Below are 25,093 nucleotides of genomic sequence, written 5' to 3'. Positions count from 1 at the left end.
CTTAGGCCAGAGCATGATTTGTGGATTCACAATTCTGGTGTGAATTTAGTGACACTACATATTTTTTTTATAATAGTGCTCAGTTTCCAAATCTCATGACTACAAAGTTGAGTGTGCAGATATATTTCTTGCCTTTGCAATGAAATATCTAGGAAGACTGAGCTACACCCCCAGAAAGAAGACCTAGGTGGGGGTCTTGAAGGCTGCAGTCTGGGGGTCTAGGAGGCTGGCCTCTGATGGAGACTGTCGGCTTAGCTGCATCCCTTCCTAAGACCTCTCTTACCATGGCTTTATTGGAGTATCCGCCACCCTGGAATTCAAGAGTTCCATAGGAATCTGTTGGGTAGCTCTGGGTGTGTTTGCTGACAGACCATTTTTCGGGCAGAGTCTCCACCTGTTTATTCTCCTCTTCATTTTTGCCAGATGTTATACCAGGCAGTGGGGGGATATGCTGGTTGGTGAGCTGGCCACAACAACACCTGAAAACAAAGACAAAAGTGAGTCTTTCTGTAACATTTTTCTCCTTAAAATGAGTTAATCTAAACAGAAGGGTAGCACCCAAATAAGGCAGATTAACACCTTACTTATCCAGCTTTGTTGGGATAGAAATGCCCCTTATGATGGGCTTTTCCAGATAATCAACATATATCTATTTATATGCCAGTCCATTTAAAACCCATTGGGTGGTTGCCCTTCCTTACTGAACATGTTTTAACTCTTTTCGATGTTTTGAAAACATCAATATGGACATCAGTTTTGAACATTTTGTGACAAATATAATCACGCCCTCCAGATACAGAGTTGACCTTCTGAGATTTTACAATATTGTTGAATTCTTCTGTTAGTAATAATTCTGCTTAGTAAAACATTTCTCTACATTTTTCTTTTTTTCTCTACATTTTTCTAAGTAACACTGAAAATATATTTCTTATATTTTTATTATATTTAAGAATCTTTTGCTAAGTCCAAAGTCATGAAGATTTGCTCCTATGTTTTTGTCTAAGAGTTTTCTAATTTTAGCCCCTATTTAGGTTTTGATACATTTTGACCTAATTTTTGTATATGATGTGAGGTGGGGGGTCTACATACATTTTTTCACATCTTGGTGTCTAGTTGTTCCAGTAACGTTTGATGAACAGACTATTCTTTCTCTATTTGTTTTGGCAGCCTTGCTGAAATATTGATTGCCCATTGATGTACGGGTATTTCTGGACTCACAATTCTATTCCATTAGTCTGCATGTTTATTCTTATGCCAGTACCACACTATTTTGATTACTGTAGCTCTGTAGTAAGTTTGGAAATCAGGTAGCATGAATCCTCCTAATTTGTTCTTTTTTTAATGTAAGATTGCTTTTGCTATTCTGCATCCCTTGCAATTCCATATTGATTGGCTTGTCAATCTCTGTAACAAAGTGAGCTGGGATTTTTTTAAATTTAAATTTAACTTGCTAACATGTAGTATAACATGCAGTGCTCATCATATCCCGTGCTCTCCTTAATGTCAGTCACCCAGTTACTCCATCCCCCCTGATTCTAGTAGGGACTGCATTGAGTCTAGATTATTTTGTGAATATTGCCATGTTAACAATGCTAACTGTTCTGACCCATGAACATGGGCTAGTTTTTCAATTATTTAGATCTTTGTTAATTTCTTTCAACTATGTTTTGTACTTTTCAGAGTAAAGGTTTTGCACTTCTTTTGTAAGTTGATTCCTAAGTATTTTATTCTTTTATTTGTTCATTTTCACTTTCTAAAATTTTAAGTAGCCTCCGTGCACAGAGTAGAGCCCAGGGCAGGACTTGAACTCACAACCCTGAGATGGAGACCGGAGCTGTGATCAAAAGAGCCTGAGCCTAACTAACTGATCTACCCAAGAACCCCAGTATCTTATTCTTTTTGATGGCATTGTATATGAAATTGTTTTTGTTAGTTTCATTTTCCTATTGTTCATTGTAAGTAGATAGAAATACATGTGATTTTTGTATACTGATCTTTTTTTTTACACTGCAAACTTGCTGAATTTGCTTGTAAGTTACAATAGTTTTTTAGTTATTCCTTAGGATTTTCTATATACAACATGATGTCGTCTACCAATAAAGGTAGCTTTACTTCTTCCTTTCCACTATGGTTGCCTTTTGTTTCTTTCTCCTAATTACCATGGCTAGGACCCCTAGTACAATTTTGATTAGAAGTGGTGAGAGTGGACATCCTTGTCTTGTCTCTGATGTTAGGGGCAAAGCATCTAATCTTTCACCATGAAGTATGATGTTAACTATGGATTTTCATAGATGTCCTTTATCAGACTGAAGAAGTTCTATTCCTATTTTCTAGATTTTTTTAAATCATAAAAGTTTTGGATTTTGTCAAATGCTGATTTTGCTGTCAGTTGAGATGATGATATGATTTTTGTTTTTTACTCTATTGATGTGATGTATTGTGTTTTCTTTTTTTAAAAAAGATTTTATTTATTTATTCATGAGAGATACAGAGAGAGAGAGGCAGAGACACAGGCAGAGAGAGACGCAGGCTCCTCACAGGGAGCCTGATGTGGGACTCTATCCCAGGGCCTCCAGGATCACACCCTAAGCCAAAGTTAGACGCTCAACCCCGAAGCCACTAAGCCACCCAGGCGTCCCACATTAATTGATTTTTCTAGTATGAAACCAACCTTGCATCCCTGGGATAAATAGTAGTTTTTTTTTACAGTGTATAATTCTTTTTATATGTTGCTAGATTTGGTTTGATAGTATTTCTCCAGGATTTCTGCATCCATACTCACAAAAGATATTGTTGTATAGTTTTCCTTTCTTGTGGTATCTTTGTCTGGTTTTGGAGAGTGCTCTCTCATCTATGTTTTGAATTTTTTTGTAAAAAATTGGTATTAATTCTTTTAAAAATATTTGGTAAAATTCAGCAGTGAAGTCATTATCTTGTGGGTAATTTTTATTTTATTTTATTTATTCATAGAGACAGAGAGAGGGGCAGAAACACAGGCAGAGGGAGAAGCAGGCTCCATACAGGAAGCCCGACATGGGACACCCCAGGCGCCAGGCAGCCCTAAACCGCTGCGCCAACTGGGGCTGCCCCCCTGTGGGTAATTTTTGATACTAGCCTATGTCTTCACTTCTTACAGGTCTATTCAGATTGTGTATTTCTTCTTGAATTAGTCTGGTGGTTTGTGTCTTTCTAGGAACTTGTCCACTTCATCTGTTATTTAATTTATTGCCATTGGTGTATAAATCATAGCATTTCTTTATATACATTTCTAATTCTGTAAGATTGGTAGTAATGTTCTTTCACTTCTGATTCCAGTATTTTGAGTTTTCTCCTTTTGTTTATTCATTAAGTTAGTTAAAGGTTGGTGAATTTTCCAAGAACTAGCTTTTGATTTCATTGATTTTGTCTTAAAATTTTCTATTCTATTAACTTCCATTTTAATATTTTTTTATTTCCTCTGCTTCCTTAAGATTTAGTTTGCTCTAACTGAGCCCGGAGGGGAAAGGGGCGGAGCTCTCTTGGTTCAAATACCACAGACTCTAGCCTTTTTTATTGAATTTTTGTAGGGTTTTTTTTGAATAGATATTTATTTCCTATTGGCCCTTGGGACCATTTCCAGGGACTTTAAATGGTTGTTTATTCATTCCAGGGCTTTTAAAGCCCATGCTAGAGGATGCATGCAACTCACAGAGGAATCTCACATGTGAGTCCCTTAAGCCTTTTCTGCTTCTTCTGCCTAGAAACTTGACTGTGTGGAGGACTGCAGTGCAGCAAGTGCTAAGGAGGGCTGGCATAGTAGTTTCCATCAAGGAGGGTCTGGGTGCTACTGAAACAAGGGGGGACAATTATGTGCAACAAAAGGAAGACTTTTGTGATCTTTGGCATTGTCCCCTAATGCATATTTCTTGCCCTGGGGGTAATCACTGGGTTTTAAGTAGGGAGAAGAATCTATGAGGTGGTGGTGGAGGGAGAGAGCTTGAGGACATGGCAGTGCTGACGTGTGTGTCAAATTTGACCTAGGTATTCTCTGAGAATCTGTGCACTCTGTGTCAGTGATCCTAACTGCATGGATTTCATATTGTGTAAACATATGGATAAATCATCCCCCTCTGGCTCTCCAAACTCAACTCGTAGCTGTTGTCCTCAGAGATATGAAGGTTTAGCTAAATTCATTCCCAGTCACTTTCACAGCTTTAGAAGACCTTCTGTTTAATTTATAACAGACTCATTTTCATGTAGATGAATGAAATTCATATTTTGTGTACAAAGTACATCTTTTCATAGAGTTACATATAGTTCACTTAACTGCTCAGACCTTTCCTGTGATGGAGTTGTTTATTGAAATAGCATTATGAAACTTTAATAAGAGGTGACAAAGTTATCCTGGAAACCTGTCTAAAACTGTCAGCATCTTGAGCTCCGTAAGATTAGGAGGAGCACTGTGGGCCCGTCTGGTTATGAGAAGTCACATTAGATTAGGATGAGTGCCAGACAGCAATCTTTCCTGCATCTTAACAGAGAGCTTCTTAGCAGAAATACTCCCTGGGTTAATGCCTCCCATGAGGCATGGATTCTGGCCCATTCTTCTTGTATCCTCTTTCTCCTCCCACAAACACAAGAAGAATAGTTGCTGGCACTTGGTAGACAAGTGCTGGTTTGAATAATGTCTTAATTGTGACTTCCAATTTACCTGTTAGGGTCTTTAGTGCTGGGAATTACAAAGATACACTCTCGTTTGCAAAACGTTTTTTCTATCCAAGCTTTCTGTCCCTGGAAGAGAAAGAAATGAAAATTAGACCAATATAGTCACAAACTATAGTCAGAGTTCTTTCTTTTACTTTTATAAAACCTCTATGCAGCTAATAAGAAGTCTGCCCCAAACATCTGAATAGACACCTCCAATAATGGTGGATGCAACTCTCTAAGGATCTTGGCTTTGGTTCTTTTTCAAAGTGGCTTGGATGTATGTATTCATGGTTTCCATAGGGCTACAAAACCTATGCTTTGCATGCAAGTCAAAGTCTGCAAAGGGGACATTATGCCACCCTGGAGTAAGCCATTACCCAGACAAGCCCTGGTGTGAATCTGAGTTACTAGAGAAACTAACAAAGTCTGCAAGTCTCTAATAAGGACTTTGTTTTGCTGTCAAGAACTTCATCTTCTCTGGACTTCCAGGCACTCACCCACACACCATAGTAGTTTTACAAGTGGACCCTTTAACTGGTGCTCAGATTCACTGAATGCTATTTTTATATTAAAAATATTGAAGGTGGTAAGGAAATGGGTACTCATATAACACTGAATCTGAAGCTGGGAGTTGGTACAATCTCTATCGAGGGCAATTTGGCAATAATATCAAAATTACAAATCATATACGTTTTGGCAGTTTAGTATTTTACTCTACCAATATGCCTGAATGCATGCAAAATGACACATGCTGAAGTTCACTTACTGCATTTATTATTTGTGATATCAAAAGACTGGACATCACCTACTGTCTACCAGTAGGGGATTGCTACCTGTGTTAGGGAAAAGTCACTGATGGAACTCTCCATGACTATTAAAAAAGAATAAGACTTTTCCTCTGTATCATTAGGAAAAGATCACCAAACTATGATAAGTAAAAAAGCAAGACATGGAATAATCTCTAGGGTATTGTCATTCTGTTACAGGGAAGAAGTATTAATATGAAAATACACTTGCTTGAAAATAGACACATTATACTAGGAAGGGTTCACAAGAAGCAGGTGACACTGGTTCTTCTGGAGGGCAGGAGGATCTGGAAGCTGGGAGGATGTGGGTGAAGGGGGAAGACACTCATAGACTGGGTACTCTTTTAAAGTCTTGAACAAGACTTTACTTTTAAACAACAGTTTTATCTTCATAACAAAATTGAAAGGGAGATACAGAGAGTTCCCATATGCTCCCTGTTCCCACACTCCATCATTATCAGCACTGTCCACCAAAGTGGTACATTGTTTACCAAGGTTAAACCTACATCGACACTTCATAATCACCCAAAGCCCATAGTTTACTGTAGGATTCACTCTTGGTGTTGTATATCCTATGTAAATGTATAACGACATGTATCCACCATTACAGTGTCACACAGTATCATAAAAATCCTCTGTGCTCTGCTTTTCATCTCTTCCTCCCCACTGAGCCCCTGGAAATCACTCATATTTTTACAATCTCTATAGTTTTGCCTTTTCCAAAATGTTATATAGTTGGAATCACAGGTATGTAGCCTTTTCAGATTGGCCTCTTTCTGCATTGAGGATTCCAATCTGCATTGAGGATTCCTCTCCACCTTTCTAGGGCTTGAGAGCTCAGTTCTTTTTTGTGCTGAGGAATATTTTATTGTCTGGATGAGCCACCATTTACCCATTCACCCACTGAGGCTGCTGGCTTCCAAGTGCTGCCAAACATGAATAAAGATGCAATAAACATGTGCAGGGTTTTGTAGGGACTTAAGTTTTTCCTTTTAAAATTGCGGGGTTTCTTTGCCCCTTAAATTTTTTGAATTACATAAATGTATTAACTATTTAAAAATATACAAAGTTTGCCTAAAATGCAAAAGTAAAATAAAACAAATTTTTAAAAAGAGAGAAAAGCCCCTGTGCTGCCCTAACAATTGGGTGCTGTCATTTTCATTTGCCAACCTCTTATTCGTCTACATCCATTTGTTGAATTTTTGTGTGTGTGTGTGTAAAGTGCTGTGCTGGGTGCTTGGGGACTCCTGAGGAGATGTGCTTCAGGTACTTGGGGACTTCCAGGACAAGCTGGGTCACCACCCCATGGAAGTGTCAGATGGTGTGGTGTTTGCATGAGCTGAAGGATGTTGGCAGTACATAGTGGCTTTTTGGAGCAGAGGGAGGCAAGAAGAAAACCTGTCCACTTTACCAGGGACCCAGCATCCTTCTGTGTATCTCCTTGAGGCCTGGCTCAATGTACATAGTGCTATTTGTGTATGTGCGATATGTGTGCTTATATGATGTATTTGTGCATGTGTACAATGTATTTGTGGTGTGTAAGTGTAGAGTATATGGAGTATATGTGTATGTGTACGGTATGATGTGTACACATGTGTGGTGGTACATATATGTGTGATGTGATCAATATATGTGGTGTCTGGTATGCATGTGGCATGTGTGCTATGTGGAATGTGGTGTGCATATAACATGGGTGTGTCTCTGAGGGTAGGTTGGCAGGCACAAGGAAATGGAGCAGCCTAGCATGTGAAGCCTGCAGAATCCTGAGTCAGATCTTGGGGACACCATGGAAGACAGAGCCTCATATTTTTGGCCACTCTCCCACAGTCTCCAGGGTGAGCAGCACAGTGTGACCTGTGAGTCTAGTGGCCAGGTGCCAGGTGTGTGACCTGAGAGTCTAGTGGCCCTCACTCACCTGGGTAGCAATGCTGATTAATTTCACCTTCTCAGAGATGGGAACAAAAACCACATGTCACAGATGCTCTCCCCAGTGAGGTCATGTCAAGGACACAATGCTACTTTTGTTGCTCCCCAGAGTCCTGGTCCCAGTCTTAGGGATGCAGAGACAGTCTGATCAGGGTTTTCATCCTTCTGGAGGGACATTTGGGGCCCCAGGTTTTCTGGGAAGATCACATTGGCTGGACACTTGGCTTCTTTTTGAATAACAGAAATGATTTTAATTCAAAATCTTCCCTACAGGTCTTCAAAAAGCAACACTATATACCTTTTTTCTCCAAATAATTTAATTACTTCTTGAAAACCACATTGCTAGTGAGAGAAAAGTGGCCACATCAGCCAGAGGAGAAGGCTCAGAGTGGCAAGCCCCTGAAGCCCTGGCCCCAGCCCTTCTCATGTGGACTGTTATAACAATCTAGTGCAAAATAGCTAAGCAGAGCATTTGCTATCTGGAGAGAAAATGTACTTTCCCTTTTGCATGTCGCTCCTCTCTTTCCAAAGGTGAGAGATTACACCCCTCCTCCTTTTTAAAAAATAGAGTTCACAGTATTTGGACTATATGCCTTCAGTGAAAGACAATAAGAACTCTAAAAAATCTGGAACTCCCATGAGTAGGCTAGTTTTTCACAGAGACATAGGGTAGCAAAGAAATCAGTATATTGTGGTTAATGAGAGCAGAGTTTCTCACTATTGAGGATTACAAATACAGAAAATGGAGAAGGTTAGAACAAATTCCTGTAGCAGGGAATTGAAATTGAAATGATCAGTATGAATCCATGGCTTGTAACACATAGAGAGAGAAAAAATTATATAGATATAGGTGTTTATGGTCCCTCTGCACACACACACACACACACACAAGTATATATAACATGCTATGTTAGTTATCTGCTGCTTAACATAACAAATTGGCCCCAAACTTCATGACTTAAAACAATAAAATTTATTATCTCACAGTTTCTGTGGACTAGGAATTGGATGAGGCTTAGCTGGGTTCTTCTGACTCTGCATCTTTCTCAGGGATTTGATCAAGCCATGGGTGTGGGCTATGGTCTCATCCAAAGGAAATCCACTGGAGAGGACCCATTCCCAGCTCCCTCAGGTAGCTGTTTGCAAGATCCAGTTCCTCTCAAGGATTGTGGGCCCAAGTACCTCACTCAGTTTCTTGCCATGTGAGCCTCTCCACAGGGTGCCTCACAACATGGTGGATGACCTCCATCAGAGGAGGAAGCATAAGAATCACACAAGACAGAAATCACAGTCTCTTTATATCCTCATATTTTGGTGATATCTCATTACTTTTGCTGTATTCCATGGAAGAGAGTCACCAGTCTTGCTCTCCACACTCAGATGGAGGAGATTACTGTAGAGTGAATGGATGTTAAGCTTTTTCTATTATAATGTGAGTGCCTGACATTAAGCTTTTGATTGCTGAGGCATCCATGTCAAAGACATCCATTTCCAATAAACACAGTGCCAGGTGTGTGACACAGCTACTAGCAAAGCAATCAAATAAAGAACTAGACTGCCCTCACTCACCAAGTTCCCTCTTTGGTGACTTAGATACCTGACTATTGACCTTCTTGTGTCCTAGTTCTCACTCATGCCTGAAATTAGCCATAGAGTGAATCCTCAAAACTCTAGACACCCACCTTTGGACCTTATCTGCGACCTTGCTGTGTGGTCCTTGGGTGTGCCATGTATCCTCCAGACTTGTGAGTAATAAATCTTGTTCCTCAAAGTTTCCTGTTGGTTTTTGCTGAAGTGCATCATGGAATCATGATAAGAATGACAAGGGCTGGTCCAGCTACAACATTAGTCTCATGGGGGCAATACCTGTGGGGACTTGCTGTGAGTAACACAGGTCCTGACGAGTGCCTCAGGTATTCCTAGCCAGAAGCATCACTAGCAATAGGCTGGGACCAACACAACAATTTCAAGGCATGAATATCAGAATATCCCAAATGTTTTATGAATGCTAAAAGTAGTGGATAAAAGTTTGAAGAGTAACAGTGCACTTACATAATCTAGTAGTATCTCTCACAGATATTTATTAACTACATAGAGGAAATTAATGGCTAGGCAGTGGAGAAATCTGGTGAACACCACCTAAAACCAAGTGAGCATTATCGATAATGGAACAAATATTCACTATGAGCCACCCAATAAAATGCACTGAGGATAAAAATGTCAAAAATACATAACCTGAATCAAATCAAGAGGAAACTTCAGACAACCCAAACTGAAGGGCATCCTACAAAATAACTGACCCATATACTCTGCAAAAATGTCAAGGCCATGAAAGACAAGGAAAGATTGGGGAATGGTTCTAGAGGCTATAGAGTCATGACAATGGAATGCCCTTTCATCTCTCCACCCTGGCCTCTTTGTCCCACCCCCTCACAGCCTTCTATCTGGTCCCTCTCTAGTGCCACCCACCTGCTCCCTGCTAAGCATTGCCCTCTCTCCCTATCACATAGGTCCTCCCTCTCAGCCCTCCTCACACAACAAATCAGCCAGTGGGCACTTCCAGGAGACCTGTGCCAATACAGTTGGCAATCAAGAAACCAATATCTAGCTTCTGGACAACTAGGCTTAGGTCTCATATCATCAAAAGGAGAAATGTCACCTTCCCCACCAGATTTAATATGCTGAGGTGATGAAGGACTGGGAAAGCAGTAATATGCCTCTTATTTTTATTAATATCTGTTCTGTCTCAAGCAGCATTTAAATGCCTCCATCACAGAGTGCTCCTCCACCCCCACCCCCATCTCCTTTACATGCAGATGCAGGGCATCTGTGACCCTAAGGGAACATTGGCTTGCACATTACCCCCCAAACTTGGGAGGGGCTCTTTTCAGAGTGCCAAGCCCCAGCCCTTGCTTGTAGCCCTGGGCAAAAGCAGCAGCTGGCATTCTGCAGGCCGAACCCATTTCCCTCTGCTTCACCAAAAATCCTTTTTTTTTTTTTCACCTAATGAATAAGCTAGCATGTGATTAACAGACTTTCCCTGGGGGAAAAAGTGCTTTGCTTTAAGTACTAACTGTTGAATTTTAAAACATTTAGTCCTAAAGAACATTCTTGTTCAAAATTCCAAGTTACTATTGAGTCTCCAGAAATGTTCTAGAATCTTCTGAGGATTAAAAAAGATACAAGAGCCACTCTTTGCATGCAATCTCTCACGCTGTTTCAGTCTCTGCTCAAATGTCCCCTCTTTAGGGAGGTTCTCTGACTCCCCATCTCACCCCCAAGCCCTGTTCCCTGTTCTTCATAAGGCTTCAGCCCACTGACCTCCTTCCTCTCTACCCTTCTCTCTCCCTTCCTACAAAAGCCATGGAAGCTGAAACCCTATTCCATTCTCTGCTTTATCCCTAGTGCCTCCGGGAATGCCTGGCAGAGAGGAGGTGCTCAATATCCTATAATGACTAAATGAGTCAATAAATCACTCAGTAGGAGCATTGCCAGGGCCCTCAGCTCTTATCAACACCACCTACCACGATCTTGGCTTCTGGGCCCACACTCCCCCAGTGGGGTGCACACAGAGCAGAAGGGAGGTAACCCAGGTCACTTGAGGAAAGTCTATTCGCCATGGGGAGGAGCTCAGCCTCTGAGTGGCTGCATAGCACTGATGCAGGTGAAAGGCAAAGGGTGGAGGACCTCTTAGTCAAATATTCCTCCTTCCCCTCCAGCTTCTGCTACCAGGGCTGAGTACTGCCAAGGTAACAACAAAGAGTCATGGAATCTTGCAAAGTGTGTCCTTGTGAAATGCAAAAACAGAGCCTCTTAGGGGTCATTTATAAACCCTTCAGATCCCCCTGTTAGGTTAGATATTGCCCACTCAACCAAAATATTCCTGCCCATCACAAATGATTATTCTAAACACTTTAGGGCAAGATAATAGGAACACTGGCGTTGGAGATTAAAATCTGACCTGCTAGAGTGTTCTCTCACTGGAAAGTCTGTCTTTGAGGTGGAGTGAGGGGACATGGAGGTGGTGCCACCATCATGCTCCCTAAGCCCTCTGACCTGTGACTTTTTCATCTCTGAGATGGAAACTGATTTTCATAGATTAGCCTCACCTGGAATAACACTTGTAAAGTATCTGGGAGGTATTAGATTTAAATAGAAATCCTGGTCATTATGTTTTATCACAGGATAGTAGATGCATGAAGAAACAGAGGCAGTGTGTTGTCAAGGCTTTGGTTGGTGGTTCAAAAACCACTGGGTGTCAGGAGTTTGGAGAGGGTAAGTACAGGGAGGAAAGGGACTGAGCTAAACCTCATAGCGTGGCAATATCTAAAAAGGTGGGCTGAAGACATTTGGGGCCAAAGGATGGTGGGGTGTGTGGAACAGCAGGTGCACAGCAGAGGGAGTGAGGATGCAGATAGACAGTGGAAAGGGGGAGGGGAGCAGGTGGTTAAAGGGAAGAGGTGGATGCTCCGGAGCAGATGGGCAAAGAAATGGAGGGGAGGGGATAGGTTTCTCATTCCACCCCTCACCTGTGTGAGATTGGGAGTGGGCTGTGAAGGGGCAAGAGAAGGCTCATCATGTGATGAGCCCACCACGGGCTTCTCCTGGTAGTGCAGTGAAGGCAAAAACCAGGCTGCTACCTATTCATGGTCCACATATTTTATGGGTGTCACCATGTGGCCAGCACAGGGCTATCCCAGTGAGCTTTCCCACTTCCAAATGAATGTTTCTTAATCACTATGGGCAGGTAGTGGAGGCAAATCAGGACGTCGTGGCCCTGCCCTCATGAGGCTTCCATTGAGGTCAGGAAGAACTAACGGCAAACAAGCAAGGCAAAAAAGAAACCAGAGCGTTGCAGACAGTGGGAAGCATATGAAGGGAATGAAGAAGAGTGTGTGATCGGGTATGTGGTGTGCGTACGGGGTGGGTTGGAGGGCTTGTTAGATTGGGAAGTCTTGGCTAACCTGGTCACACATTTAAACTGAGAAGTGAAAGATCAGAAGAAAATTCTAGGCTGATAGAAATAGCTCATGGAGGGACCTGCAGCAAGCAGAACTGGGGCAGTTGCTAAGGAGCGTGAACTGTATATGTGACAGACCTTGGACCTCGAGAGGCAGGTGGGGCATGTTCTGCAGGGACTTTAGGCCTCAGGAATGGGTGGGCAGAAGAATACATGAACTTATGGAGATGGCAAAAGGGAGGCAGGGCACCAGTAGAAGACTGGAGTGTGGTCCAGGCAACACATGCTGGAGGCTTGGACTAGCCTGGGTGCAATGAAGGTGGAGTGGGGGTGGACAGATTGGAGATAGATGGTGGGGGTGGAGGGACAGGGAAAGGCATGACCTTTCGCTGATAAGGCTGAAGGAAGGGGAACCCAGTAATGACCCCTGGCTTTCTGGCTTGTGGAGCTGGGTGCTTAATGATGCAATTTTGGAAGTGGGATAGCTCAGGAATGGATTCTGGGAGGAAAGTCCAGGCTCCAGGCGCCTGTTAGACTTCCAGGTACAGCAGAGGTGTCTCATTGGACCTTATTAAGGTATCTAAGATAATGGGAATTACTGAGATTGCAGAGGAAAGACTACACATATAAGAGAGAAAGGTGCCCTAGCACTGAGCCCCAAGGAGCCGAGGAGGGGACTGTGGAATAAAGGCCAGTGAGTTGGAAGACAGATGCACTGGTGCAGAAGCAGCGATGGCCCCTCTGCCGGGGACTGTGTGCCCATGGTGGGCTATACCAGATGATGGCTCAAGGGCTTAGAACCCCTCCATTTCCCCTGCCCCAGCCAAGCTATCCAGGCCCTGCCCCTCGCTCCTCCACCCCCTCCCCTCCATACCCCTGCCCCCATCACCCCATCCCAGCCCCAGCCTTCTCAAAGGCGTCCAGGGTCTACCAGGTCTTTATTATGATATTTTTTTTTGTAAAGGAAGGAAAAAGAAAGAAAGAAAAACCTGCTGTAAGGATGACCAAGGTAACCTCTGTACAATCTGGGTGTCATGCTCACCCAGATGCTCACTGTCAGACTGTTCTCTGGACTTTTACATAGATTTAGAGGGTGGGGCCCAAGGATGCGCAGACAGCCAGCACCAACCCCTGTGAGAAGTTTCCTGTGAAGCCCCGAAGTGGTGGAAGCTAGAGGGGTGCAAGGAGTCAGGAGAATTTGACTTTCTGGAACTTGTACACACAGTAGGGATGACCCTTTAGGAGAGTTGCAGGAGGGAGGGGGAGTCTGCAGGGGGACACCCTTGAGAAGGTGGGGCTGGGATGGCATGATGGGAGTCAGGGGTGGAGTTTGGAAGGAGGGGAGTTGAGGGGTGGGGATTGGGGCCAACAACTCCAACTCGTGGTGGAAGAGGAGGTGCAAGCGACAGGGGAAGGCAGGAGGCAGGGCCAAGACAATAGGGAGTGGCTTTTGGCCTGGGCAGATGTGATCAACCTTGGGAAGTGGCTTCCAATATGTAAGAGCTGGTTTACTGTCAGGCAAGTCTCTGTTTACTCAGTGGCCCTGTTTCTTGGGCCAAAATTAACAGTAATTAGAGACTGAACACTGGCCAGGTATTGTGGGCTCATTCTCATTTTCTTTTTAAGGTCAGTTATAATTTTCCTTAGAGAATTAAAACCCCTGGGAACCCTGGGTGATTCAGTGGTTGAGTGTCTGTCTTTGGCTCAGGTCGTGATCCTGGAGTCCTGGGATCGAGTCTTGCATCAGGCTGCCCGCAGGGAGCCTGCTTCTCCCTCTGCCTCTCTCTCTCTCTGTATCTCTAATGAATAAATAAATAAAATCTTTAAAAAAAAAAGACAAGAATTAGTTGCCATTATTAACTGAGAGGGAGATTACATCTGAAAATCTTGACTTCTGGCTTCTCTGGAATGCCCTGGCTACATGGGACACCAGCAGACATCCTTGGACAGTTGCAGGTAGCAGTGGGTCCCCACACATGCCCCTGACCTACCCTTGCCTGGTTTCTGGGAGCACCTATGGGCCTGGCAACTCTCCAAACCCAAGAATCAAATAACTTCCCTGCCAAAGCACTGTGGCAAACCACCCATCTTTGTGTGCACAAGCGTTAAAACTCCACAATTGTTCCTTCTGACTCCACCTGCCACTCACTCACCCCACCATGAGCCCCACCCAACAGGCCATTTTTGAGTGGTTTGGCTGATACTCCTGCTCTGGCCCCTCAGGGAGACTCTTGCAGGACAGACCCTGCCTCACTGGCCCCTACAGCAAAGATAACCAGTAGGAGCCTCAAGTAGGGACCCATTGCATGGCTGCCCTTCAGGCACTAGGCCTCAGTTTCCACATCTGTAAAATGGGGATGACAACATGAGACTCCAATGACAGTGCTTATAAGAGCTTCAAGATCTGATTTCTTTGCTTTATTGATACAGTCCCCAGGAGGTGACAGGGCTGGCCTGCAGGACATGCTTGGGGGGTCATTAGAACCCACGTCCCCTGCTCCCCTGGGCGAGTTCCCTCCTCCCCAGATCCCAGATCTCCAGCCTTGTTCTATCCAGGGACCCTCCCTGGGCCACAGTAACACCATCCTCCAGACCAGAGTCCCAGGAACAGAGTAGGAAGTGATCTATCTATCTTTCTTTCTTTTTCTTTCTTTCTTTCTTTCTTTCTTTCTTTCTTTCTTTCTTTCTTTCTTTCTTTCTTTCTTTCTTTTCTTTTCTTTTTTCAAATGAGATATAATTCACACACCCTAAAATTCATCTTTTAAAGGGTGCAGTCAGTAGTCTCTGAACTTCATTCCTATGAATGCCTCACTGATATTCCACTGGAGGAACTCAGCCATTCATGGACGTCTGGGTTGTTGCCATTCCTTGGCTATTGAAAAGAGCACTGCTCTAAAGACATTTTTCTTTTTAGAGGGGATACCTTGAATAAGGCCATGAAAAATGGAAGCAAATTTATTAACTTGATTACTTGTGTTTGTGCTGGGGGCTGCAGAATATTTCCCTTTCATTTCTTACTGTTCATATTGTGTTTTCAATTTTCTTTCCTTTTTAAAATAGATTTTATTTATTTATTCATAAGAAACACAGAGAAAGAGGCAGAGACATAGGAAGAGGGAGAAGCAGGCTCCCTCTGGGGAGCCCTATGTGGGACTCGATCCCAGGACCCCAGGATCACGACCTGAGCCAAAGACAGATGCTCAACCACTAAGCCACCCAGGCTTCCTAGGGTTTTTAATTCTCTAAGGAAAATTATAACTGACCTTAAAGAGAAAATGAGAATGAGCCCACAATACCTGGCCAGTGTTCAGTCTCTAAGCCCAGGGTCTCCCAGCTGCCGTTGGCTCCGCAGGTGGGGGGGTGAGGTCGGCAGCCTCATGGTAACACCTTGGGGTTTTAGTAGCATAACTAACTTTGTAATCTTCCAATAACACAGCTAATTGCCATTCCATCATCTTAGATTTATGCATATTTTGAGCTGTGATTGCAAATAATGGAGTCATAGACAGGTCTTGAATGGTCACTAGTAGTTAAAGTCACAATTACAAAAGATTATCTATATTTTCTACACTTGTAGAAAAAGTTCAATGGACTGAATATTTATGTCCACCCCCCCCCCCATGCTTATATGTTGAAATCCTAACCCAAATGGGAGGGTATTGGGAGGTGGGGCCTTTGGAAGGTGATTAGGTCAGGAGGTTGGAGCCCTCATGAGTGGGATTAGTGCCCTTACAGAATAGACTCCAGAGAGTTCCCTCGCCCCTTCCACCATGTGAGGACACAGTGAGAAGGCAGCCCACTGTGAACCAGGAAGTCCTCACCAGGCACCAAATCTGCAGGTACCTTGATCTTGGACTTCCCAGCCTCCGGACCTGAGATAAATTAGTTTATGAGCCAGCCAGTGCTACAGTGGTATAGCAGCCTGAATATACTAAGACAAAATCTTGCCAGAATTCAGTGTGTGGATTTCATCAAAATTGAGTTTTCCTGTTAAAATGTGAGCACACACCCATTTGTTTCTGGGATGATCATTCTTGATGCAGTCACATCATATAAGATAATGTCTTTAATTCAAAGCGGTGCTGCACAGATGCTGAATACACTTCTCAATGTGCTATCTGCCAGGCTGACCTCACCTTAAGTGAGGGGGATGCCAACCTTCAAATGGAGTGCAGGGTGGGTATTTGCCTTGAGAAAGTGACAATAGTCAAATAGGAGGACAAACAAAAGCAAAACCAAAGAAAAGGAGAGCCCATCAGAGTAATTCTGCTACTTAATTATACAGCTGGGCCAGCCGCATAGGTAGGAGCTGGGCTTAGGCTACTATGTCTTTGATATTTGTTCTTCATTTTTACTGTTGATAGGAAAGACCTTCAGGTCTCACAGATGCAGCAAGAGACCCCAGACCCAGATCAATATTTTGATGTCCTGGAATGAAGGCCTAGTGGGACCAACTCACACATGCTCTTTCTTGGACTATTTGAAGGAGGAGAGGAAACAAAAATGGGCCACATGTTGGGTTATCCAATTCTCCCACTCCCAGACAGCTGTGCTGCTCATGAATGAGGACCAATGCACAAGGAACATAAATGGTTTGTACTCCAGCTCCTGGCTCTCCAGTGAGCCTGAAAACACAGGGTGAACTGTCAGGAGCTCAGGGTTGGCAGGGGTGATGAAGAGAGAAAAGGAGAGGTAGCTAAGGTCAGCTTCTAGCCCCTGCTCCTGGTAAAGCCATCTGAGCAGAAAGCTCCGCAAGTCACATGCCCATCTGGATCTCAGATGCTTCTGCTCCCCATTTACAGAATCACATAAAGGTAAGCCAGACAGGCACTTCTAAACACAAGCTGTGCTTCACAGATGTGAGTGGCCTCTCTTCCTCATTATAGAATGGGACCCAGGGGTGGCCCATGTTTTTTTTTTTTGGCAGGGGGGAATCATGCTTTTGAAGGAGGATGCTTTGCTCTGTAGATAGGGGAAGCCACAGTTTCTGCATGCCGGGACCTGTACCACCTTACATACCTCTTCCCCCTCCAGTGCCAGAGACTGGATGTTCAGGTCAGGGTTGCCACTGCTCCCAGAATGGGCCAGTAGGAGCTCCCTATCTCTTCCCCTCGAGCCCTGCTTCTCAAAAGAACCTGGCCCAGAAACTTACTTCTAGAAGGCGGTCCATAGGGTCTGTGCCAGTCTTCCTCAAAGTATGCAGGGTAGATGGTTAAAAATGAAGATATCTGGCAACTATAGGACACAAGGAAATATTTGCAAATCACAAATCTGATAAATAATTAACATCCAGGGTTCCTGGGTGGCTCCGTAGGTCCTGGGTGTCCAACTCTTGGTTTTGACTCAGGTCATGATCCAGGGTCATGGGATCGAGTACCAAGTTGGGGCCTGTAGTCTCTGGGGAGTCTTCTTAAGATTCTCTCTCCCTCTCCCTCTGCCCCTCCTGCTCATGCTGTTTTTCTCTCTCTCTAATAAATAAATAAATCCTAAAAAAAAAAAAAAAAAGAATCAACATCTGGAATATTAAGCCTTACGGCTTAACAATGACAAAAGCAACAACAAGAGGAAACATCCTGATTTAAAGATGGGCAAAGCACTAGAATCACCATTTTCCAAAGAAGACCTACAGATGGCCAACAAACACAGGAAAAGATGCTTAATATCACTAATCATTAGGGAAATGCAAATCAAAACCACAGTGAGATATCACCTCATACCATTAGGGTAGCTACTATTAAAAAACTATAGGAAATAACAAATGTTGGTGAGGATGGGGCAGTATCTGAACCCTTGTGCACTATGGGTGGGATTTTAAAATGGAGCAGAAAACAGTATAGTAGTTCTCCAAAAATTAAAATTAGAATTATCATATGATTCAGTAATTCCACTTCTAAGCATATGCCCCAAAGAATTGAAAAGAGGGTCTCAAAGAGATATTTGTACATCCATGTTCACAGCAGCATTATTCAAAATAGCCAAACAGTGGAAGCAACCTAAGTGTCCCTCTACAGAGGAATGTGTAAACAAAATGTGTTCTGTCCATACAATGGAATATTATGGGTCTTAGAAAGGAAGGAAATCCTGACACCTGCTACAATGTGGATGAATCTTGAGGACATTATGCTGAGTGAAACAAGCCAGTCACAAAGGCCAAATACTTATATGAAGTACCTAAAACAATCCAATTCATAGACACAGACAGTTAGAAGGGTGGCTGCCAGGGGCTGAAGAGGGGAAATGGGAAGTTCATATTTCATGGGTAGAGTTTCAGTTTCTCCATCCTCTGGAGAAGATGATGATGATGGCCAGACAGCAAAATAAATGTACTCAGGGACAGTGGACTGTATTTTTAAAAATGGCGAGGTTGGTATATTTTATGCTGTGTGTAGTGTTTATGTTATTAAAATTAAACATAATTTTAAAGAATGAAGGTACCTGGGTTACATGCCAGGACTTGGAATCAGAATCAGGGTGTGAGAATCTGTATTTTAACAAGCTTTTGAGATCCACTGCCTATGCTGCACTCAGCTTCCTGCTACTCTGAGTCCTTCCAACCAGACCTCTCAAGGAACTACAATTCCTGGTATAGGGGAGTAAGTCAGAGGGGGCGCCTTTGATGGCAGCACTGGTGCCTGGACACCCAGGGAGGGAGTCAGAGCTCGGAAGCTGCAGAGAGGGCATAGGGCTATTGGGTCTGCTGTGCCTTTCTTGGGTGATGGGCAGGGCCAGGGTTAGGGAGAGGCCAGTAAGGGATGACCAAAATTTAGTACCTGAGATAAATAACATTTCATACAAGATTAAAAAAACTCAAGTCAGTACAAAGAATCCATTGTGAGCACAATATCAAAACTTTAAAGACAGGCTGCTTGTTTCATGACCTTGCATCATTGTGTGAAGGTTGTTTCCCATCAGCTTACAGCTCTTGGGTTGTGCAGCCAGCCATCCCCGCTGGGCGGTGTACAAGGATTTACAGTGGTGTGCCAGCACGCTGAGCAGTGTGAGACTTTCATATAGTTCATGGGTTTTTGACTGCAGAGTTCTTATTCACTTTTCCCAAACAGGTTAAAACATGTGAGGATATTTTGGTAAGTGTATATAGGGCACTCATTGTTCCTTCTCTCACAAACTCCAGTATGGCTCAGCATGGTGTCCACAATAGGTCACTGGTAACCATGGCAGGTTGGCTCTCCGAGGCCCACGCCTCTGCCACAGGACGGTGGGGAAGCCTGTGTTGAGTGTGGCAGAAGACTTCAGCTTCCTCCATTTTGACCTTAGTCTGTATTTTCTAACTAGTTAAATTCTTTCCAGCTTATCTCTTAACTCAGACCAAAGACCTGGTGGGCCAAGCATCCCTTAATGGGAACCACAATAAGGACTGGCCTGACACCAGCAAGACTCCACGTGATTGACCCGAAGAGAGTGATCAACCTGACCTTTACTCCCATCACACATAGCCACCGACCTTTGTCCCACATTCTCCTTATATGAACCGAGAAGTATTTTCAGCACTTGGGAGACAGTCTTTGAGGTGGTTGTCTGCTGTCTTCCCAGTGTTGGTATCACTGAAATAAATTCCTTTCTTGTTTTGTCACCACTCGTCTCCCTGCCTTTAGATTTTGTCAGTGGTGAGTGGCCAAACGTGGTTTGTTTGGAAGCCCCAGAGCCAGCTGCTCTTGCACCCCTGTGCCCGGGCTACAAGGGGGCCTGGGATCATAATGAGAAGACACATTCTAGAGGGCACAGTGGATGGGTGCTGGGTGGCCTGGGAGTCACCATCTAACATGTTCACCCTGTAACATGAAGAGGCATGGAGGCCACTGGCGTGGGTGATGATCCACCACGGGGCGGAGAACTTCAGCTATAGGGCCCCATATTCATCTCTCTGAGACCTGAAACTTGACTTGGAGTTCACAGTTTCTCTAGTCTTTTCCTTAAAGAGATGGGCCCAAAACCTTTGTGCCTGGAGCATAGAGTAGGGGTGAGGATGGCCATTTCCACGGGCCTGTGGAGGGGGTGGGGATGGTGTGGGTTTTTTCCCCTTTGCTTAGAATTATAAACAAACCAACAATCATCCCTAAATTAATATGGGCTCAATGCAACAAATTAAGAAGATTTAGATATGGCTAAATTAAAAAGTGATTTTCCCTCCTTCTGCCCCCAACCCCTTTCTTCCAGCAGTAACCCTTCAGACATTTCCTTCTGGTTTATTCAAACACACACACTCTTGTAAAGAACTTTGTAAAAATGACAGTTCAGTGATATTTGTGGGCATCGTTCTGAGCCATTTTGAAATAGGAAAACTAGAGAGGTGCCACGAAAGACTACTTGTATCCTGCTAGGACTTGCACCCCCTCCTTTACACATGCCTTAATGTATGTCCTCCTTGTAAAGGTCAAGGAGCTAATGATTTCTTTGGAGACTTCCAGCACAATAGATAACATGCAAGGAATAATCCGGTGAGGTCAGCATATACATTTTCCAAGAACACCTTGCCACCGAAACCCCTGGCTCCAGGGCATACATGACTTATGGAGGTCAAACCTTGTTTTGACCAGAGCCTGAGAGGACATGTACACCAGATCATAATCCTCAATAAAAACCCCAGACTTCGAGCAAAGCCGAGATGCACTCTCCTTTCCTTTCTGAGTCTCCCAGACACTGTATCTGCTCTATGTCTTCAATGAACTCTACTCTCACTTTCTTCTTGGCTTGCATTAATAGAGGTCTTTTGACCTCTATTCTGGGTACTTGGACCCGGCCAGCCTGTATCAATTGCACAGAGAGCTTCCTCACCATTTAACCAATAGACATGGTATCCCACCCTGTGACCTCCTGGGCATATTCCACATGGAGTCACACCCTGAAAAGAATCTTTCCAGTGGGCTTGCACTGGTGCCTGAAAGTTTTCCTATTAAAGCCATTTCTTTGGGTTAAGGCTTTGAAGGTGGTCCCTAAAATAAAAATACAATCAAAGGCATGGTGAAAGGAAAAGGACTCCGGATGCGGACATATCTGTCAGCTCCTAGATTCACCGTTTTTTATGTTTATGACTCTGGCCAAGTTATTTACCTTTCCTGAGCCTCGATTATCTTGCCTGTTAGGTGGGATTGTTTTTTGTTTGTTTGTTTTATTTTTTTAAGGTGGGATTGTTGTATGGATTAAATACAATTCAGTGTGAAAAACCTCAAGCCCATTGTCTGACAGAGATTGGTATTCAATAAAAGTTATTGAGTTTCTTAAAGAACATGAACTGAATGAAGTGTAACCAGGATAAGATTTCAGCTTCCCTTTAAAAGTCCAGGATCTAAAATTTGTATTCTATCACTCCGAAGTAAACTTGTTAGTGTCATGTTTTAGTTTTCTCAGTTACTGGAATGCATTGTCACACTTAAAAATGTTGAGGTACCCTAAAATGTGAGGCATTTGATAACATTTTACTTCATAGTAGAGTTAATTGTATCTAGATTGTAGAAAACCAGCTACTGGAGTTCAGTCACTTAAGAACTTAGAAATTCAGCAAGGTTGGGTGAAGAGGGAACATTATAGCACTGGAGAGTAAACCCAGAGTTTGAAGAGGTGCAATGGGAAATAATGTAATGAGAGGAAGGACTCCTTCGGACTGGAGTTAAGGGTAAGCTTTCTTTATAGTCTGAAAATGTCTTGGAGGTTTTGCTAAGTGTCATTCCAGTAACATTGCCTAATGAAGGGAATACTAAAAGATGACAGTTTGAAGTTTATGATAAACAGGATGAAAAGCAAAGAGCTCTTGAGAAATGAGTGGTAACCTACAACAAATTGTGAATTTTAACAGTATTCGGGTGACAACTATCAAATTCTTGGCTTTGAAAAGCTGGCAAATGCTTAATACTGGTATATTTGAGATATTGCTATGTGGATTTTGACCATTTGAGTATTCTTCAAAGACTCTATTTGATCCTAAAACTTCTGCTTTATGAAAGGGAAATCCATTTCTCAAGCTGCTTTGAAGTGTGGCAGGAAGCATACAGGACACTTTGTAATTTATGATAATGCTAAGTGAAATGTCTTACCAACTTCTGTAGAAAGCGACTGCAATGGAAAAATCTCCATTTAGTTCTAAACTAGGTAAAATGGTCTCAACAGTACCACCAGGGGCACTGATGAGTCCTATAAATTAGAAACTAATATAATAAAAGAATTTCACAACTTAAAAAAAAAAAAAAAAGTCCAGGATCTGTCAGGTAAGGTTGGTGGACATTGGAACACATTGTTTCTAATTCCCAGGTCCATGGCAGAGGAAGCAGGAGGCCAGTGAGATGGCAGGGCTGAGAGTCAAGCCCTGGCCTATCTGTCTCCGAGATCAGGGATAATTGATGAGAAAGAGACCCTTCCCTCTCAAACTCACAGCTCAGTCATCAGTCCTAGCAATGTCAGACATAAATCTTGGTTTGCTTTATTCCAGGGCTGTCTTTACCAGTATTCTCCCTTTCATCTTTGTAGCAGCTCTGTGCTGACAATATTATCATCCATGCTAAATCAGGTTCCTGGGGCTCCTGGGGACCAGTGTGAATGCATTAATCAGCAAGCACCTCTCATATTTTAGTACTGTTTGTGCGACAGATTGACCAGTTTGCAATAGTCAGCTCCAAGAGCCTGAGAGCCAGGATGGGACAGGTTTCTTTAGCTACAATGCAAAGGGAAGTTACTCAAACGAGAGGGCTAAGTGTTATTAGCAGAAGGGAGGTTGGGGAGGGACATAAGCAGAGAAGGAATGCATTTTGTTTTGCAGAACCAACAGATCTGGCCAAGGAGACCCCCACCACGTGTTTCACCTGAGAGTCTCTTGTTAGATAGGTCTTGCCTGATAGCCCCTTACGTGAGCCCCTTTGAGCCAGACTGGTTCTGAGACCCTGCCTAGAAGCCCTCTGGAATCATCCTGAAGTTACCTCTAGCTCATTATGATACAAAGATCTCCTCCTATGTGTGGAGTTTTCCACCACTTTTCAAGTATACAATGTGTGCACTAGCATGCTGACACATTGGGAATGCACAATTGAACCTAAGTGCCTAAGTGATAGGATATGTCTACGTTCCTTAATGTATATGCATGCTCCCTCCCGTACTCCCCAGTACACTGAATAAAAGCTTCCTGTACTGACCCCACAGGAAACAGTGCTTTGAGAGCTACCTCCCTGTCTTCTTACTTGTGACAAATAATAAAAGTTCTTGGCTTTCAACAAAGACTTTCCTGCAGGGGACCAGTCTTGGGAGCAGCAAGGAATGCACCTGGCAGGAGGGGCCTGGGATGGGAGTGGCTGTGAAGAGACACGTGGGGACTGGTTGTAGAGGAGGGGGCATGGCTGAGTATGGGGTTCACATTTGCTATCTTCCTCTAGGGCTGTCCCAACTAATGTGGTGTGTAGTGACTGTGACTCAGGCCAGTGTCTGAACTGTTCTTCCTGTATTTATAGATGAGAGTTCCCACATACAACTCAGTATTTAAAACTTGGGAGGGTTAAATCAGAGAAAATATATCTTCAGAAGTTCAGTGGGGCCTCTGTAGCCCCTAGTGACTTTGTAGGATGTGAAAGAAAGCCAGTATTCATGTATTTCACACTCGTAGTTTATGAAGCACCTTTACCTGGTAGGTTGTGCTAGGTCCAGGTGAAGTGAGCACACTCAGCCCTCAGGAGTTCTCAGGTGGTCACAGTGGCACTGTAAAGGTGTGTACAGTGTGGAGGGCCAGGATAGGAACAAGTACTTCTCTTTAGGGAGGAACTTGCGAGATGAAGAAAGCAGGGAGGGGCATTTGGCTTATCCTTGAAGCCTGAGTAGAAATTAGCTGGGTGCAGCGGTGGAGGGAAAAGAGTCCCTTGAAGAGGGAACAGCAGGAACAAGGCAGAGCACCTGATCCCATTTCTCACTGAGGTCGCGGTCACTGTCACACAGAACTGAGATGCCATGGTCATTGGGGGACAGAGGTCTACAGAGAGCACCTGCTCCCTCCCTGTGGTTCTAAAGATGAGGACACTGAGAGGTGAGGGGTTAGGGCTCTGGATGGTGAATGGACATCAAGAGAGGAGACCACATCGTGGTGAAGCCACCAGTCCAGGCTATCCTCATGCCAGGTGGCTGGACCTGACTCCTACACACAGCTGTGTCCCTCCTCACACATCTGTCTCCTCTGGATCATTCCAAATGTTTTCTCCAAAATGGGCAGATGCTTCTGAGCTTCTTCCTTAAAGAGGAGAGAAAACCTTTTGGCATTGTCTGGGGAAGCAGGGCAGCCATGTGCTTGAGTCCAGCAATTCTACCCTAAATTTGTTCATGCATGTGTGGACCAGGAGACCCCACACACATGTTCACATGGCACCAATTATGAGAAGTCCAAGAAACAGCAACCCAGCTGCCCAGCTGCAGTAGGACCTGTAAGTGTATCACCACATATTCACCCGAGAGAACATGATATGGTCACGGAAATAGACAAACCACACCTTCTGAATGGCTCTTAAAACACAATACAGAGCAAAAGAAACGAGTCCCCAAGGACAAACACTGTGCGAGTCTATTTATATGAAGCTCAAAAGCAGACACAGCTAAACAATGTATTGTTGAGGGATACAGATGCAGTTCAAAATGAAGCAATAGCACAGTTCTCAAAGAGTGCACAAAAAACCTGCTATAGCTAATAAATTTAGCAAAAGTGCACACTACAAGATCATTACACAAAAATTGG

At 43.6% G+C, this 25,093-nt stretch overlaps 1 protein-coding gene across 1 annotated transcript in view; it reads right to left on the bottom strand.

The window, feature by feature from the left end:
- Positions 1-25,093, bottom strand: part of TRPM1 (transient receptor potential cation channel subfamily M member 1) — a 123,496-nt gene that overhangs the window by 70,223 nt on the left and 28,180 nt on the right. Inside the window, exons 3-6 of the mRNA XM_072784708.1 lie at positions 13,421-13,548; positions 11,948-12,058; positions 4,691-4,770; positions 284-479 (exon numbers count right to left, since the gene is read on the bottom strand). Coding sequence (XP_072640809.1) covers positions 284-479; positions 4,691-4,770; positions 11,948-12,058; positions 13,421-13,548 — 515 coding nt within the window. The remainder of the gene's footprint in view (positions 1-283; positions 480-4,690; positions 4,771-11,947; positions 12,059-13,420; positions 13,549-25,093) is intronic.

This window comes from Canis lupus, chromosome 2, assembly GCF_048164855.1.
Source record: "Canis lupus baileyi chromosome 2, mCanLup2.hap1, whole genome shotgun sequence".
Classification (NCBI taxonomy): domain Eukaryota; kingdom Metazoa; phylum Chordata; class Mammalia; order Carnivora; family Canidae; genus Canis; species Canis lupus.
This window is presented reverse-complemented; position numbering and strand designations above follow the sequence as displayed.